Genomic DNA, 13,335 nt, shown 5'->3' with positions numbered 1-13,335 from the left:
AAGCAGCGAGCCATAGGAAGTCAGCCTACATGATATGATTACTACTAGCAGTACTTAGATCGGAGAAGTGATGCGCCGCCCGCTGCGGGATTCCCCCACAATTCCCCACTCCACCAGGGTTGAGACGCTATACCAGGGGCAGGTTAGGACAACGTCGCACCTGGTACTCCATATTTCTTCATGATATAGCTGGGCCGTGTCCTGGACCTCGGCTGCTAGACGGATGCTGCTCGTGCTGTTGTGCCCGGTTGTTGTTTATTAATCAGAATCCTGCGGCGCGGAACAATGCCAGGCCAGACAAATCTTACCTCCGAGGCAGGGCGATCATGTCTCTCCACATCCGACCCGGGTTCGGCGGGTCGGGATATCTGCTTTAATGTGGTATAGAAAAGTGTCATTTGTGTTTCCCGGGTGGCTATTTAAACGTCAATGAATAGACCCATTGTATATCCGTTTGTTTACTTCGAAGACATTCTACATGGTCGCATAGCAGACTACACACTTCCTATCCAAGATACGCCATCTAACTCTCTTGTCCTTTGAAGATAACACCCTGCATTCTATATTCATATCAAGTGACAAGACATAATGCCTTTCAGCACAGCGCTCACAAGGGCATTGGGAATCCAAAGTGAGTCGCCCATTAGTATTTCCCTTAACAGTGAGAAGCTAACAGCCCCAGTCCCCGTAGTGCAAGGTGGCATGCACTGGGTAGCTATGCCGAGCTCGCCGCCGCAGTCAGCAATGCAGGAGGACTTGGCCTAGTCAGTACAACTATCTAACCGCAAGGACCGACATGCCAGACTAACATAGCACTACATGTTACTGCTCTCACCCAACCGACCCCGGACGATCTGCGCAAGGAAATCCGGAAATGTCGGTCACTGACGAACAAGCCATTCGGCGTGAACATCACTCTGCTGCCCTCGCTCATGCCCCCGGACTACGGCGCCTACGTGCAGGCCATCATCGACGAAGGGGTCAAAATCGTCGAAACGGCGGGCAATAACCCAGGGCTGGTAATTAAGCCACTCAAGGAGGCTAATATTATCGTGATACATAAATGCACGACCATCCGGCATGCGAAGAATGCTGTCAAACTCGGCGCAGACTTCTTGTCCATTGATGGGTTTGAATGCGGTGGCCATGTTGGGGAGGACGACCTCACGAATTTCATTCTCCTTAGTCGGGCGCGCCAGGCGCTGGGCGTGCCCTTCATTGCCTCTGGGGGCTTCGCGGATGGACATGGCCTGGCTGCTGCGTTGGCGCTCGGGGCGGAGGGTATCAACATGGGGACGCGGTTCATGTGTACAGTGGAAGCACCGATCCATGTCAAGGTGAAAGAGGCGATAGTGGCCGCCCAGGAAACGGATACGGCGTTGGTGATGAGGCGGTGGAAGAATACGACGCGGCTGTATGCGAATAAAGTGGCAAAGGAGGCCCTGAAAGTGGAGACGGAGAGCAAGACCGGGAAGTTTGAGGAGATTGCGTCGCTTGTCAGTGGGAAGCGCGGACAGCAGGTGTTCATACAGGGGGATGTGGACTCTGGTGTAAGTTCCAAATTAACCCGACCCAGGTATGGTACATCCGAGCTAACTGTTGCATAGGTATGGACTGCTGGTCAGGTCATCGGATTGATCCATGACATACCTACGTGTGCTGATCTGTTGGTGCGCATTGAGCGGGAGGCTCTCAGCTCGATGAAGAGGACTGGGTCGATGTGGGTGGATAAAACCTCGTCGAGTAGACTTTAGAATACCTCTTCGGTGTATCGTACTTTATAGATATTAGTGCAAGGATGAATAGATCTGCTGCAAGAAAGGAGGCCTCAGTTGAATACGCCAACACGGCCAATATGTGATATTTTGATTTTCTAGCATCTAGAACTGCCTGCTATTCCATGGACAAGCCGGATTTGTTATAACCGTGAGAGGTAGCGTTGGCTTTCAAATCCCGAGATTAATGCTGGCTAGAGTACTGCAGTTCTTGAGATCTGCTTGGATGAAAGTAGGGTGAATACCTAGATCACAAAGCCTAACGATATGAATCCCATGGCCGCATGATGATGATAAATACTTTGCGACTATGTTGCAAGAAAGATCAGGTGAAAACGTCAGCCTGGCCCTGGAGTGCCAAAAAGGTTTCTTTATCATGCCCGGGAATCACCTGCCCCTTGGTGATCCGTTGGAGGTGCTTAAGACGCTGTGTACTCCTGAACCACGATGGGTGATCTCGAGCCAACCAACCCTGGGGGATCCCATCTCGCCACTGGTCCAAGTCAGTAAAGCGCGAGTGGATCACACAAGCATCACTCACATTCTCAATAACATGACAATGATCACTAATGAAAAAGAACGTTCCCGTGTTGAGCATGTTAATCTGCATACCAATGAGACCATCCGTATGCCCAGGGAGATGGTGCAGTGTGATGCCCTGGCAGAAGTCCATTGTCTGATCATTGAACGTCTTCCAGTTCCTGTATGCCATCAGCCTTCCACCACATCAATCAGCCAGTACAAGAACCATACAAAGACAACTTAAGATAATGTTCCAAGTAAACTCCCACATCCGCCCCTGTAGCAACCGACCAAAACGCATTCGTCAATTCCTTCTCATGCACCCAGACCTCGACATCCGTGCGATGCAAAAACTCATCAAGCCCACCCGCATGGTCCAGGTGCAGATGCCCAATGATAATCTTCTTGATACCGTCAAGTTTATGCCCCGTCGCCTCCACGGCGGCGCGAAGCTCATGCTGAGGCTCGTACTTCACCCGAGCAAAGATATCGGCGATTGCCGGGCCCCACACCGTTGGATAATCCTTTCCGCTCCCGGTCTCCCAGAGGATCAGACCCTCGTGCGGGTGGTCGATTAAAATGCAGTACATGGGCATTTCGCATCGCTCATTGACGAATGACCCGTTTTCGTTGGACTTCACGCTGGTGTTGCCACCTCTGATTACGAAGCCTTTGTCGCATTCGAGCCATCCCACTTCCAGCACGTGGAACTTTGTGCCTGGCGGACAGACGTTGGAAATGGCGTTGGGGACGGCGCCTTGGTCGAGCTGGGCTTGGATTCCGGACATTTTGGCGTCGGTGTCAATGTTGAATGGGTGTTCTCGTCCTATTTGATATATATAGTCAGGGAAAAGAGAACGTTATGTGTGGGATTGCAGGGGGCAAGGATGTTATATGGAGCCAATGGTGTTTCCACGTCTACGCTGAATTGGGACACCCCTGCAGGTCTTTTGTGATGCGCAAAGCAGCGAAGGAGGCCGATCTGCGGGGAAATATGTGGAGTAATGTACGTGTTCGATAGTTCTAGCTCTCGCCCTGCCTGTGGGGACCTATAAAGACCATAGTATAACTGTTGTTGGTAATTCCGTTGGTCCGATTGGGCCTAAACGAGAACAAAGACGCAGCTAGGGCAAATAATTTGGGTCTGTGAAGCGCCTCAATATCCAAGCATTCCCCGTTGATTGGTCGTATAGGACCAGTACTTACCCTAAGTGGCATGTTCGAAGTGACATGCTACCCTGGTCCACAGATTGCCCAGTTAGGTAGTAGACGTTTGTTGGCTAAGGGGCCCCGTCGCTGGTGGACCCTGTTGCTGATAGGTACATCGTACGATAGTCCCAATCGTGTCAGATAAGCAATCTGAACATCGACTGCAAGGATTTATAACACCTGGCTAGGAAAAGTGTCAACCCCGGCTCGGGCCAGAGTCTTGGCACGTCATACCTCAGGGTTCACGTCTTATTGGGTTTAGTCTTTTAGATGTGGTATCCATGTCCATTTGCGGGTTTACAAGGCTTGATTGTACAGCATGCTATAATAGTGACTTGAGCGTGTGTTCAGGGCACATCTTTGCGTTTAATGAACCGGGCTTCTGTGTAATTCAGTAAGCCAAAGCCTGACTCGGATGAATGCAACTAATTTGGGGACTCACGACAGACTCGGTAGCACTTCTTACCCCAATTTGGGGTCTCCAATTCCGCGAAACCCTTCCTGCCTAATGTACCCTCTGACCAGATAACAAATTTATTTGACCCATCCGCTTTGACTTGAATATCAACATAGAAATATTCGCTATTTATCGAGTTGAACGAGTTTCGCGATATCCGGATACACATCATGCCTCCTCTGAGACGTTATGGGAATTGCCATACGACTTTCCTTGATGGTTTCTGGATCCAACAGCGCATAAACAATGTCGTCACATTCCTTGGTCCCAGCAATAACTCGGCCCATCGGATCGGTCACCATGCTATACCCCCAGGCGGGATATGATGAATCTGGATCCCTCGACTGGGAACACAGAATGGTGTAGACTTGGTTGTCCACCGCACGGGCACGACCCAGCAGCTCCCAATGGAGAGGTCCGGTAGTGGTGTTGAATGCCGATGGGTAAATCAGTGCGAATGCGCCCTGTCGAGCGGCAATGGTACTCGGTTCGGCAAATCGCATGTCATAGCAAATTCCGAGGCCGATCTTCCCATAGCCCTCCAAGTTCACAATGGTGATTTGGTTCCCTGCGGAGAGAGTATCTGATTCATGGAACGACATGCCGCCCGGGACGTCGATATCGAATAGGTGCATCTTGCGGTGGAATGCAAGCAGCTCTCCTTGAGGGGAGTATACTGCGCAGGTATTATAAATTTTACCGGACGTGTCGCACTCCGGCACGCTACCACCAATGACGAATATACTACTCTCCTAGGCCATTTGTGCCAATGCGACAAAGCTAGGTGACTCTGAAGGGTTGGGCGATGGCGATAATGGCTCAGCATACTCGCGAAACCTCGCCGTGGAATACGGAGAGTTGAAACATTCCGGAAGAATAATGAGAGAAGCACCTTCGGACGCGGCCTGCAAAACCTTCTGTCTCGCTTTGGCGAGATTCTGGACCTTGTCAGGACCTAAAGAATATTCTGTCAACTATACATATTGTAGGGATATGACTAGCAGGAATGTCTTCGCACCGCTTGCTATTTGGATGCAGGCCACTTTGAGTGGCTTCCGGAGTAAATCACTGTCAATCTGCGACATGGTGGTAGTGGGCTGTTCGTCAAGCACGGGAGGATTGGTGGTTTTATTTTAGGGATAATCACTAAATGTCCTGCAGAGTGTTTTGGAGTCCTTCTCTCACATATTACCTAGTCGGGTCTTACTGGTGGTTTGAGGCCCTACTCCAATCTGTTGGGGGCATCCTGTTGGAGTCTGGAGACCCTACTCCAAAATTTGCGGAACCAACATGTGCTCCATCCCCAATTTCCCGATGGGGTGCGCAGGAACGAGCATGAGTCTCGAATGATAGGCAGGGCTATTTTTAACTGACAACAAGTGAGGTCCGCATAAACAGTGTGTAGACAGGGTAGCGACGAAGGGAGTTAGTTTGTCGCGGCACAGATATTTCGGACATTATCTCAAGCCACATAGAGAACTAATGAACCCGTTTCTAATGGCAGCAAACCACACAACCGCCGAGAAATCCCCCTTATCCCCGACCTTTACACCTGTCTGCAGCGCACCGAAGATACAATCGATGTTATCCACTGTTCACAGCCCATAGATTCCCTCCAGGCCAGTGTTTCGGGAGCCTTTGATCACCTCGCCTCAACACCCCGGGACAAACCCGCCCCGGAAGCAATGTGCAATCCGTGGGGGAATCAGTGCTGGGGAATGAAGAGAAGTTTGAAATCACTGTAGTGGTCAAGTAGCCAAGGCCTTCCATGTAAATCGAGAGTAACTTGGCTTACTTCTGCCTGCATATAATCCAAACGTTATTGAGTCATTTCAGCTACGTGGTATAACGTTATTCATATATGTGTCAGTCTAAAAGAAGGCACAATATATTGAGAATTACAGGAACAGTGCCTTGGGAGACAAGCTATTTCGAATATTGCCCCCTCGAGTAAGGTGGATACCTCTATCAAATACTTCATTTGTGAGTCACTGGAATCTATGATAGCAAATAATTCGAGCATTGTCAAGCCTGTTTGTCAACCTTGCCAAGTATAGTGCTGTTCCATCATTCTATGCGGATTCCAAAGCTGCGACGCACTCAATCTCAACATCAGAGCCGAAGGGCAGCTCCTTCACCGCAACGCATGTGCGTACCTGGTTTAACAGTGTCAATCTAAGTTAAAGGCAATAATAGGAAGTCCAGGACTCACCGGCTTAACGCCATCAGGAATGTTCTTAGCGTAAGCCTCGTTCATAATTTGGAAGTTCGACATATCTGTCAGGAAAATGTTGACTTTGACCTGGGCAGCCATTCAGTATATCAACTAAAATAGAGTGCGAGAACTCAATGATAGCTCACTATATTATCCAAGTTACTGCCTGCGGCTTTGAGAATGGCAGATATGTTACGGAAGATCTGGTCCTGAAGGGGATATTGTCAACAGGCTGAGCGACTCAGGAAAGGCTATGACCACGAAAACTCACCGTACGGTCGGCCACTGTGCCGTCAACAAACTTGCCGGTCGAGGGGTCGATGCCTAGGCTTCCCGATACATAGACCATCCCGTTGCAGATGATGCCCTGTGAAAGGACGGGCATCGGAGCAGGAGCATCTGGAGTGAGGACGGCGACTTTTCCAGGCATTGTTATGGGAAGTCGAAGACAAGTAAGTATCTATCCAGCTAGAGTATGGAAAATGTCGATAGCTGTTAGTTTACCTTGCCTTTTATAGTGAGCCAGCTCGCAGCTTTCAGTCTGAGTTCAGACTGTTGACCACAGCTGACCCGCAAGGATAGACGGGGTATGCCATCTCGCTCGCTCTCGCGCACTCAAACAGGCATCATCGGCAACCCCAATTCACGTTGACCACTGTCTCCAACGATAGATGCAAGCATTCTTTCTTTACTGTGAAGGTTTGGAGATAGCCTCTCCTATGCAGTATATTATGACCGGACATGATTGGCCACACAATATCTGCCTCCCACCCCCACCAACTAACCGCGTTGAGTGCGCGGGAGCGAGCCGACAAAATGATAAGAACTATATCGAACCATAAAATAGCATACCTTGGCAATACAATTAGACTATGTCTCACCAGCCTCTCTCCGCGACCAGATTACTATGGCATCCCAGCAGGAGTTGAGAAATTTTTATGTTGGCAAAGACGTTGGGGGTGTACCCAAGCCTGCCCTCGTTCTCGATGCCGCGATTATCAGAAAGCATTGTCAAAGGATGATTCGCACCGTGAAGGAGTTGGGTGTCGATTTTAGAGCGCATGTCAAGTCTCATAAAGTATGTCTGCTACTTGCACTCTAAGACCTGAACGCTATCTAACTGCTGAAGACCGCCGAGATTGCCAACATGCAAGTTGACGATAAGGATCTGGAGGGAAATTTCATCGCGTCAACCATCCTTGAGATTGAGACACTAGCCCCTCTCCTCAGGAAGCTCAGAGCAGAGCATCGTGCGGTCAATATCCTCTACGGCATCCCATTAGTACCATCGCAGGTGACCCGGTTGGCTAAAGTGGCCCTGGAAGTGGGCGAAGGAAGCACCTCTGTGATGATCGATCATCCAGATCAAGTAGCCTACCTTCCTCAGTTTTTTGCCATCACGAATTTCCCAGTAGGTATCTTTATCAAAGTTGACACGGGTTACCATCGGGCGGGGCTGCCACCTACTGCATTGAACAAGAATGGGCTACTTGAGACGCTCGCGGACGCAGAGAAACTGGGACACGCAAAGCTTCTAGGCATTTACTCTCATAGCAGTCTCAGCTACAGCGGCACAACCCCGAAGGAAACGATGGAACATCTAATCAAAGAAATCGACGGCTGTAAAGAAGCATTACAACATCACCTACAGCTATTCCCCCAGAGACAACTAGTTATTAGTGTTGGGGCAACTCCCCAAGCATTATCGTCGCAAAATCTGCTCCAAAACGGCTACTCAAGCCCCGAGATGGAAGCTTTGAGGGACTTGCTAGCAAATCCCTTTGCAAATGATCTGGATGCGAAGGTGAAGATCGAAATTCATGCTGGGGTATACCCGCTGCTTGATATGCAGCAATTGTCAACAAATACCAGCATTCAGATGCAAGGCCCAGAAGACGAGATTGCTATCTCAGTGCTTGCAGAAGTCTGTAGTGTCTACAACCATGGCGAGAGGCCTCGCCCAGAGGCGCTTCTTGCGGCTGGAACACTGGCTCTCGGAAGGGAACCGTGTCCAAGCTACCCCGGTTGGGGGGTAATATCTTCTTGGCGACAGCCACCTCCAGTCTCATCTGCTCGTCTGATTGTGGAGCGTATCAGCCAAGAGCACTCCATCATTTCTTGGGACAGCGAAAAGGCCGATTCAACCGGCGTTCCCTTATCTGTGGGACAGGTAGTGAAAGCCTATCCAAACCACGCTTGTGTCGCGACCTCATTCTACAATTTTTACTTTGTGGTAGACTCTGACCAGGATCCAGAGGCAGCAAGAGTCGAGGATGTTTGGGTAAGGGCGAGCGGTAGTGATATTACGGAGGCGCTTTTACTTTCACGAGCTCAGTAGCTATGTTTTTTTTTTTTGACAATGCAGAGAAAACAGTCAACCCTGCTGTGATTTCAAAAGCCCAGGTCAACTCGTTACCTTACCAAAGTATGGGGAACGGCCCCTTTGCACATACGTTTCGGAAGTGTGGTCTAATAGAAGTGCCTTGGTACAAGGGGTAGAGCAGCAATACACAATGTAGATGGACTTTAATTTACTCTGTGATATAGAATTTTATACTCGTAATAGAGAATATCATTTCGCACACCTTTGCCCGACAGTCGCTGCATATTCCTGAACGTGGAGAGGAGTAACGCCAGTTTTCTTCTCTTGAGAGATGTAAAGCGATCCCAAGACACGTATACAGGTTCCTAATATGTGGATTGACTCCGAATAACAGCGGATTGGCATCGGGCTGCGTACCATCACCCCGTGTCTCGGGTTTTCGGGGGCTAAGGAACCCGACAGTCCATGAAACGACAGAAAGAGTTAGGTTTCTATAGATACGCAATAAAACACAGCTGCGGGCGCCGCGGGAAGCGATGCATGAAATTATTCCCGCAGAACTCGCAATACCTTCTTCCTCTCTCTATCTCAACATTTCTCCTTGCCGTGAAAGTCTATGCCCCATTGCATCACTTCCCAGCGCAGCAGTGAGCTCCCTATGCGACAGAAAAACGGAGGGCTATAGTGAAAGATCCCAAAGCGCGTGATTGTTACCCTTTCAATGGCTTCCCAGCACACCAACTGCCACACCCACACGAACCAAGCTTTAGGGGATGTTAAGATCAATGAGCTTGAAGATGGCAAAGTCCCCACATCCACAGCTGATCGAAGCCTTGAAGAACTTGGCTACACTCCGGAATTATCCCGCAATCGTTCCACCTGGAATGTAGTGTTCATGTGCTGTATCCTCTCATCTGTACCTTATGGCCTATCGACTACGTTCACGTACCCCTTGGCGGGCGGCGGCCCAGCTAATGTGATCTGGGGCTGGGTAACTGTGTGCCTCATCGTTCTTTGCCTAGCAATATCCCTCGCTGAAATTACCTCTGTTTATCCTACTGCCGGTGGTGTGTACTACCAGACATTTGCGATATGTCCATCCTGGTGTAGACGTATTACCTCCTGGATCTGCGGCTGGGCGTACACTACGGGGCAAGTGATGATCACCTTGTCGGTCAATTTCTCTACTACGCAGTTTTTTGTCGCAAGCTTGAACGTCTTCGAGAAATCTCCTGGGGTTGGTATTACGGATCACTTCCAGGCTTACCACGTGTTCCTGATCTTCTTGGCCATCACGATTGTATGCCATGCTATTCCTGCCCTAGGGAACAAGTGGCTGCCTTTGTTAGAGGTAGCTATTCCCACTCCATACATCCGTCACCTTGCACATATGGCTCTCTAAACTGTCCACTTTGTTGTTTCTATGTCTGACAAATTCCTATCCGCCCGTGAAGCAATTAGCCATCTTCTGGACGATAGCCGGCGTGATTGCAATAGTGGTCTGCATCCTCGTGCTAGCTAAAGAAGGACGACACTCCGCAAATTGGGTCTTCACACACTTCGAGCCACTGGGTGGTTGGCCATCTGGTTGGTCATTCTGCGTAGGGTTATTACAGGCCTCGTGGGCCACGTCGGCTACAGGAATGATTACATCGTAAGTTCTATTCTAGAAGTGTATCGAAAATCATACTCAGAGATCGTGGATAGCATGTGCGAAGAAGTGCGCGAGCCTGCTGTTCAGGTACCCAAAGCCATAGTCGGCGCCATCGTGATCAATTTCATCGCCGGTTTGATACTCCTTATTCCGATCTGCTTCGTCCTGCCCGACCTGAATATATTGGTCGCCTCCGGCCAACCCGTTCCCTTAACACTGAAGTCCGCCACAGGAAGCTCCGTCGGTGCCTTCTGTCTACTTCTCCCATTGATACTGTTGGGTGTTATTTGCGGCGTCGGTTGTGCAACAGCTACAAGCCGATGCACCTGGGCATTCGCACGCGACGGCGCAATTCCCGGCTTCAATTGGTGGAAGATCGTCAACAAGTCCCTAGGCATACCCTTGAACGCCATGATACTGGGTATGGTCGTCGAGATTCTATTGGGGTTAATATCGCTCGGATCCAGTTCGGCCTTCAGCGCTTTCTCTGGTGTCGGGATCATTTTACTCACGCTCAGCTACGGCTGCCCTGTCGCGGTCTCTTTCATCCTGCGTCGACGCAAGGACATCCGCCATAGCAATTTTCATTTTCGTATCTTGGGCCCTTTCTGCAATGTCGTCACCATCGGTGAGTTTTCTTTACTGTGTAAAGCATCTACATTGACTGATTTATACCCCCCAGCATGGACCATCTTGGCTATTCCATTGTTCTGCATGCCGACCTTCAAGCATGTCACAGTTGATAGCATGAACTATGCCGCTGTGGTCTTTGCAGGTGTAGTTGTTACCTCGGCCCTTTGGTATTTGGTCTGGGGGCGGAAGAACTACAGAGGCCCTCCGTGCGACAGTAAGGATCCCGCTATGGTACGCTAGTAGGAGGGAAGAGCGAGCTTGATGGTGTCAGTGTCTATGACCACCACTGCTATTTGTTACTCTCTCTATGCTGGAAAGCCACCTAGACGTACGAATATCTGTAGAGCTGGGATTTATTTTAGGTACTGCAATGTTGGTTGCACGTAGCAAACAATGAAACTATTCCGCGCCTAGGTCCGGTTTTCTTAATTAACCGCATGAAAATCAGATTTAGGTACGTCTCCTTATGTTGTTCGACAGATGTAAACACTTGAGTGTCGCATTAACCCTAGTATGGCTCGAGGCCAACTTACCATGTAGGAGCACGAAGAAGGGAGCTTTGGTTCGCGGGAAACCATGTAGTGCAGTGACTGCGTATGAAGAATAAATATAAGATGACTTTCAGCAGTAACATTGCTTCCAATTGAAGCACGCATTCACGACTAAATCCATACATCCACTGCTCTCCTTTTGCCTATGAAGCCATCGCTATAACTGCAAAGTAATAGGCACCTCCCGTTTCCGGATCATCACCCTAGCGTTCGGATCAGTGCTCAATTCCTGTCCATACTGGAGGTCCTCGCTAGGGCCCTCATATGTGAACTTCCAATCGTACTCCATCAACAGGTAGATTAGCACAGTCTTGATCTCATTACTGGCAAAGAATCGCCCAGGACAAGCGTGCTTGCCATGCCCAAAGGCAAGGTGCTCCGGTGAGGTGGTGACGAACTGCCAACGGTTCTCATCTCCTGGTTGTTGGCGCATATCCAGGAACCGACTTCCGTTAAATGAATGCGGGTCATTGAAGACTTCCAAGTCGTGCATTCTGTCGATTCCGACCATCGTGAAGGCGCCTTCTGGAATCCGGGTGCCATCCGATAGTGAGAGTGCTTTTTCAGCTATGCGATACATTGCGGCTACACGAATCATGCTTAGTGGATTCTACATACGAAAAACATGGACGGGGAACATAATTCTTACCGATATCGCCAAAGTGGTGTCGCTGCGATTCCTTCATTACGCTGTCCATTAACTTCAAGTTATGTAGTGCCTGCTTAGTCCAACCCTTCCCCCCCAGGACTGAGGTGATCTCCTCGCGTAATGACTCAAAGTTCTCCGGGTTGGCACACAGGTCGCTCATAAGCCCTGTTACCATCTCACTCGTCGTATGGATCGCCGCGAAGGAGAGGCTGAGCTGGGCATTTACAACGTCATACTGTCGGCCTCTAGCCGCCTCATCCATCCAACCAATTGTGTCAGCCGTTTTCAATGTGGGTTGACCCTCTTCCTTGGCCAGACGATTAGCCTTGCGCCGTTCTTCAATGATGGGCATGGCAATTCTCCTGGCTTCAGCCTGTCTCCAACGAAGCGTGCGGCATTCCGGGAGAAACCAATGCACAACTGGACGGAGGAGAGGGTTCCATGTTCGTAGTGCTCGTCCCGCAATGAATGCCTCAATGGTATATTCTTTCGTAATGTGCAGCCAGTCTTCATTGGTACACAGCTCCGGTCCAACGAACACTCGAGCAGACACACGTGCAACAAGCTGTAATAGCATTGGCTTGTACGTGATCTCAGTCCACCCTTATCAAGTTGATTAGCTTGACGAAAACCACATATCACACCAGCTTTATCCAGATTCTGGGACTCTCTTACTGTCTGGCTTGCCAAAGAGCTCCTTCACGGCCTGTGATGTCTCGTCCGCCAGCTCTTCCGTAATAAGATCTATCCAATCACCCTCAATTAGCAGCCTCTGACGAACCAGAGAATGAAGTCTTACTCAAGGACTGCGTTAGCCTCCCGCGAACAACCTCAAGGACAATCTGAGACTCTATGCCGTCGGCAAACGGCTTGAACCCAGGATACGAACCGAAAAACTCCTACCTTCTATATTAGACAAACCATATCTAGACCACGTAGGCCGGACCTACCTTCGATATAGCCTTGCAGAAATTTAGGTCAGGATGATTCCGGATTTCGTCTGCGAACCGGTTTGGCATAATAATCTTGGGCCCAGCATCTGTGACGACCTGGAAACAGCCTACGCACTGTTGCTGTGTCAGTTGCAGTACCTATACTTCAGACTGATTTCACATACTGTCTTCAGCCCTCGGTCGAGGATCTCCTTCCCATGTAGGTACCAGTCATCGCGGGCCTTTTCGAAGCCCCTGAGGAACCCTTTTCGTGGATCGATGCCGACTGCGGGGAAACCGGGGTAGAGTTTTGAACTAAAGGTCCAATCGTATATGAGCACCAGGAGGCAAGCTACGAGAAAAAGGTGAAAAATAGAAGAGTTCAAGACTTCTAGGACTAAGCCAACGACCATGG

General features: G+C 49.7%; 7 protein-coding genes across 7 annotated transcripts; 3 read left to right on the top strand and 4 right to left on the bottom strand.

Annotated features, from left to right (window-relative positions):
• Positions 1-588: 588 nt before the first annotated feature.
• On the top strand, positions 589-1,754 carry ABOM_001459 (NAD(P)H-dependent flavin oxidoreductase; the record flags this gene model as incomplete). The annotated part of the gene is made up of 4 exons (XM_022528589.1): positions 589-631; positions 683-711; positions 804-1,550; positions 1,608-1,754. The coding sequence occupies 4 exons, from the start codon at positions 589-591 to the stop codon at positions 1,752-1,754; spliced, it is 966 nt and encodes a 321-aa protein (XP_022393572.1).
• Positions 1,755-2,100: 346 nt separating this feature from the next.
• On the bottom strand, positions 2,101-3,085 carry ABOM_001458 (N-acyl homoserine lactonase family protein; the record flags this gene model as incomplete). Its single annotated transcript, XM_022528588.1, has 2 exons — positions 2,101-2,476; positions 2,529-3,085. The coding sequence occupies 2 exons, from the start codon at positions 3,083-3,085 to the stop codon at positions 2,101-2,103; spliced, it is 933 nt and encodes a 310-aa protein (XP_022393582.1).
• A 1,003-nt stretch (positions 3,086-4,088) lies between these two features.
• On the bottom strand, positions 4,089-5,048 carry ABOM_001457 (carbon-nitrogen hydrolase family protein; the record flags this gene model as incomplete). The annotated part of the gene is made up of 3 exons (XM_022528587.1): positions 4,089-4,707; positions 4,792-4,918; positions 4,982-5,048. 3 exons carry the CDS (start codon positions 5,046-5,048, stop codon positions 4,089-4,091), a joined length of 813 nt encoding a protein of 270 aa, XP_022393583.1.
• Positions 5,049-6,035: 987 nt separating this feature from the next.
• Positions 6,036-6,638, bottom strand: ABOM_001456 (uncharacterized protein; the record flags this gene model as incomplete). The annotated part of the gene is made up of 4 exons (XM_022528586.1): positions 6,036-6,119; positions 6,176-6,265; positions 6,325-6,387; positions 6,450-6,638. Coding segments are annotated over 4 exons (426 nt in total), but the record flags the coding sequence as incomplete, so codon positions are not given.
• A 447-nt stretch (positions 6,639-7,085) lies between these two features.
• ABOM_001455 (uncharacterized protein) lies at positions 7,086-8,516 on the top strand (the record flags this gene model as incomplete). Its single annotated transcript, XM_022528585.1, has 2 exons — positions 7,086-7,256; positions 7,308-8,516. 2 exons carry the CDS (start codon positions 7,086-7,088, stop codon positions 8,514-8,516), a joined length of 1,380 nt encoding a protein of 459 aa, XP_022393585.1.
• A 706-nt stretch (positions 8,517-9,222) lies between these two features.
• On the top strand, positions 9,223-11,132 carry ABOM_001454 (uncharacterized protein; the record flags this gene model as incomplete). Its single annotated transcript, XM_022528584.1, has 5 exons — positions 9,223-9,852; positions 9,956-10,155; positions 10,209-10,783; positions 10,838-11,019; positions 11,115-11,132. 5 exons carry the CDS (start codon positions 9,223-9,225, stop codon positions 11,130-11,132), a joined length of 1,605 nt encoding a protein of 534 aa, XP_022393586.1.
• A 364-nt stretch (positions 11,133-11,496) lies between these two features.
• On the bottom strand, positions 11,497-13,333 carry ABOM_001453 (cytochrome P450; the record flags this gene model as incomplete). Its single annotated transcript, XM_022528583.1, has 6 exons — positions 11,497-11,924; positions 11,989-12,591; positions 12,664-12,732; positions 12,788-12,887; positions 12,939-13,055; positions 13,106-13,333. 6 exons carry the CDS (start codon positions 13,331-13,333, stop codon positions 11,497-11,499), a joined length of 1,545 nt encoding a protein of 514 aa, XP_022393573.1.
• Between the last annotated feature and the right edge of the window lie 2 nt (positions 13,334-13,335).

The sequence above is a fragment of the Aspergillus bombycis genome (genome assembly GCF_001792695.1).
Source record: "Aspergillus bombycis strain NRRL26010 chromosome Unknown contig00006, whole genome shotgun sequence".
Taxonomy (NCBI): Eukaryota; Fungi; Ascomycota; class Eurotiomycetes; order Eurotiales; family Aspergillaceae; genus Aspergillus; species Aspergillus bombycis.
This window is presented reverse-complemented; position numbering and strand designations above follow the sequence as displayed.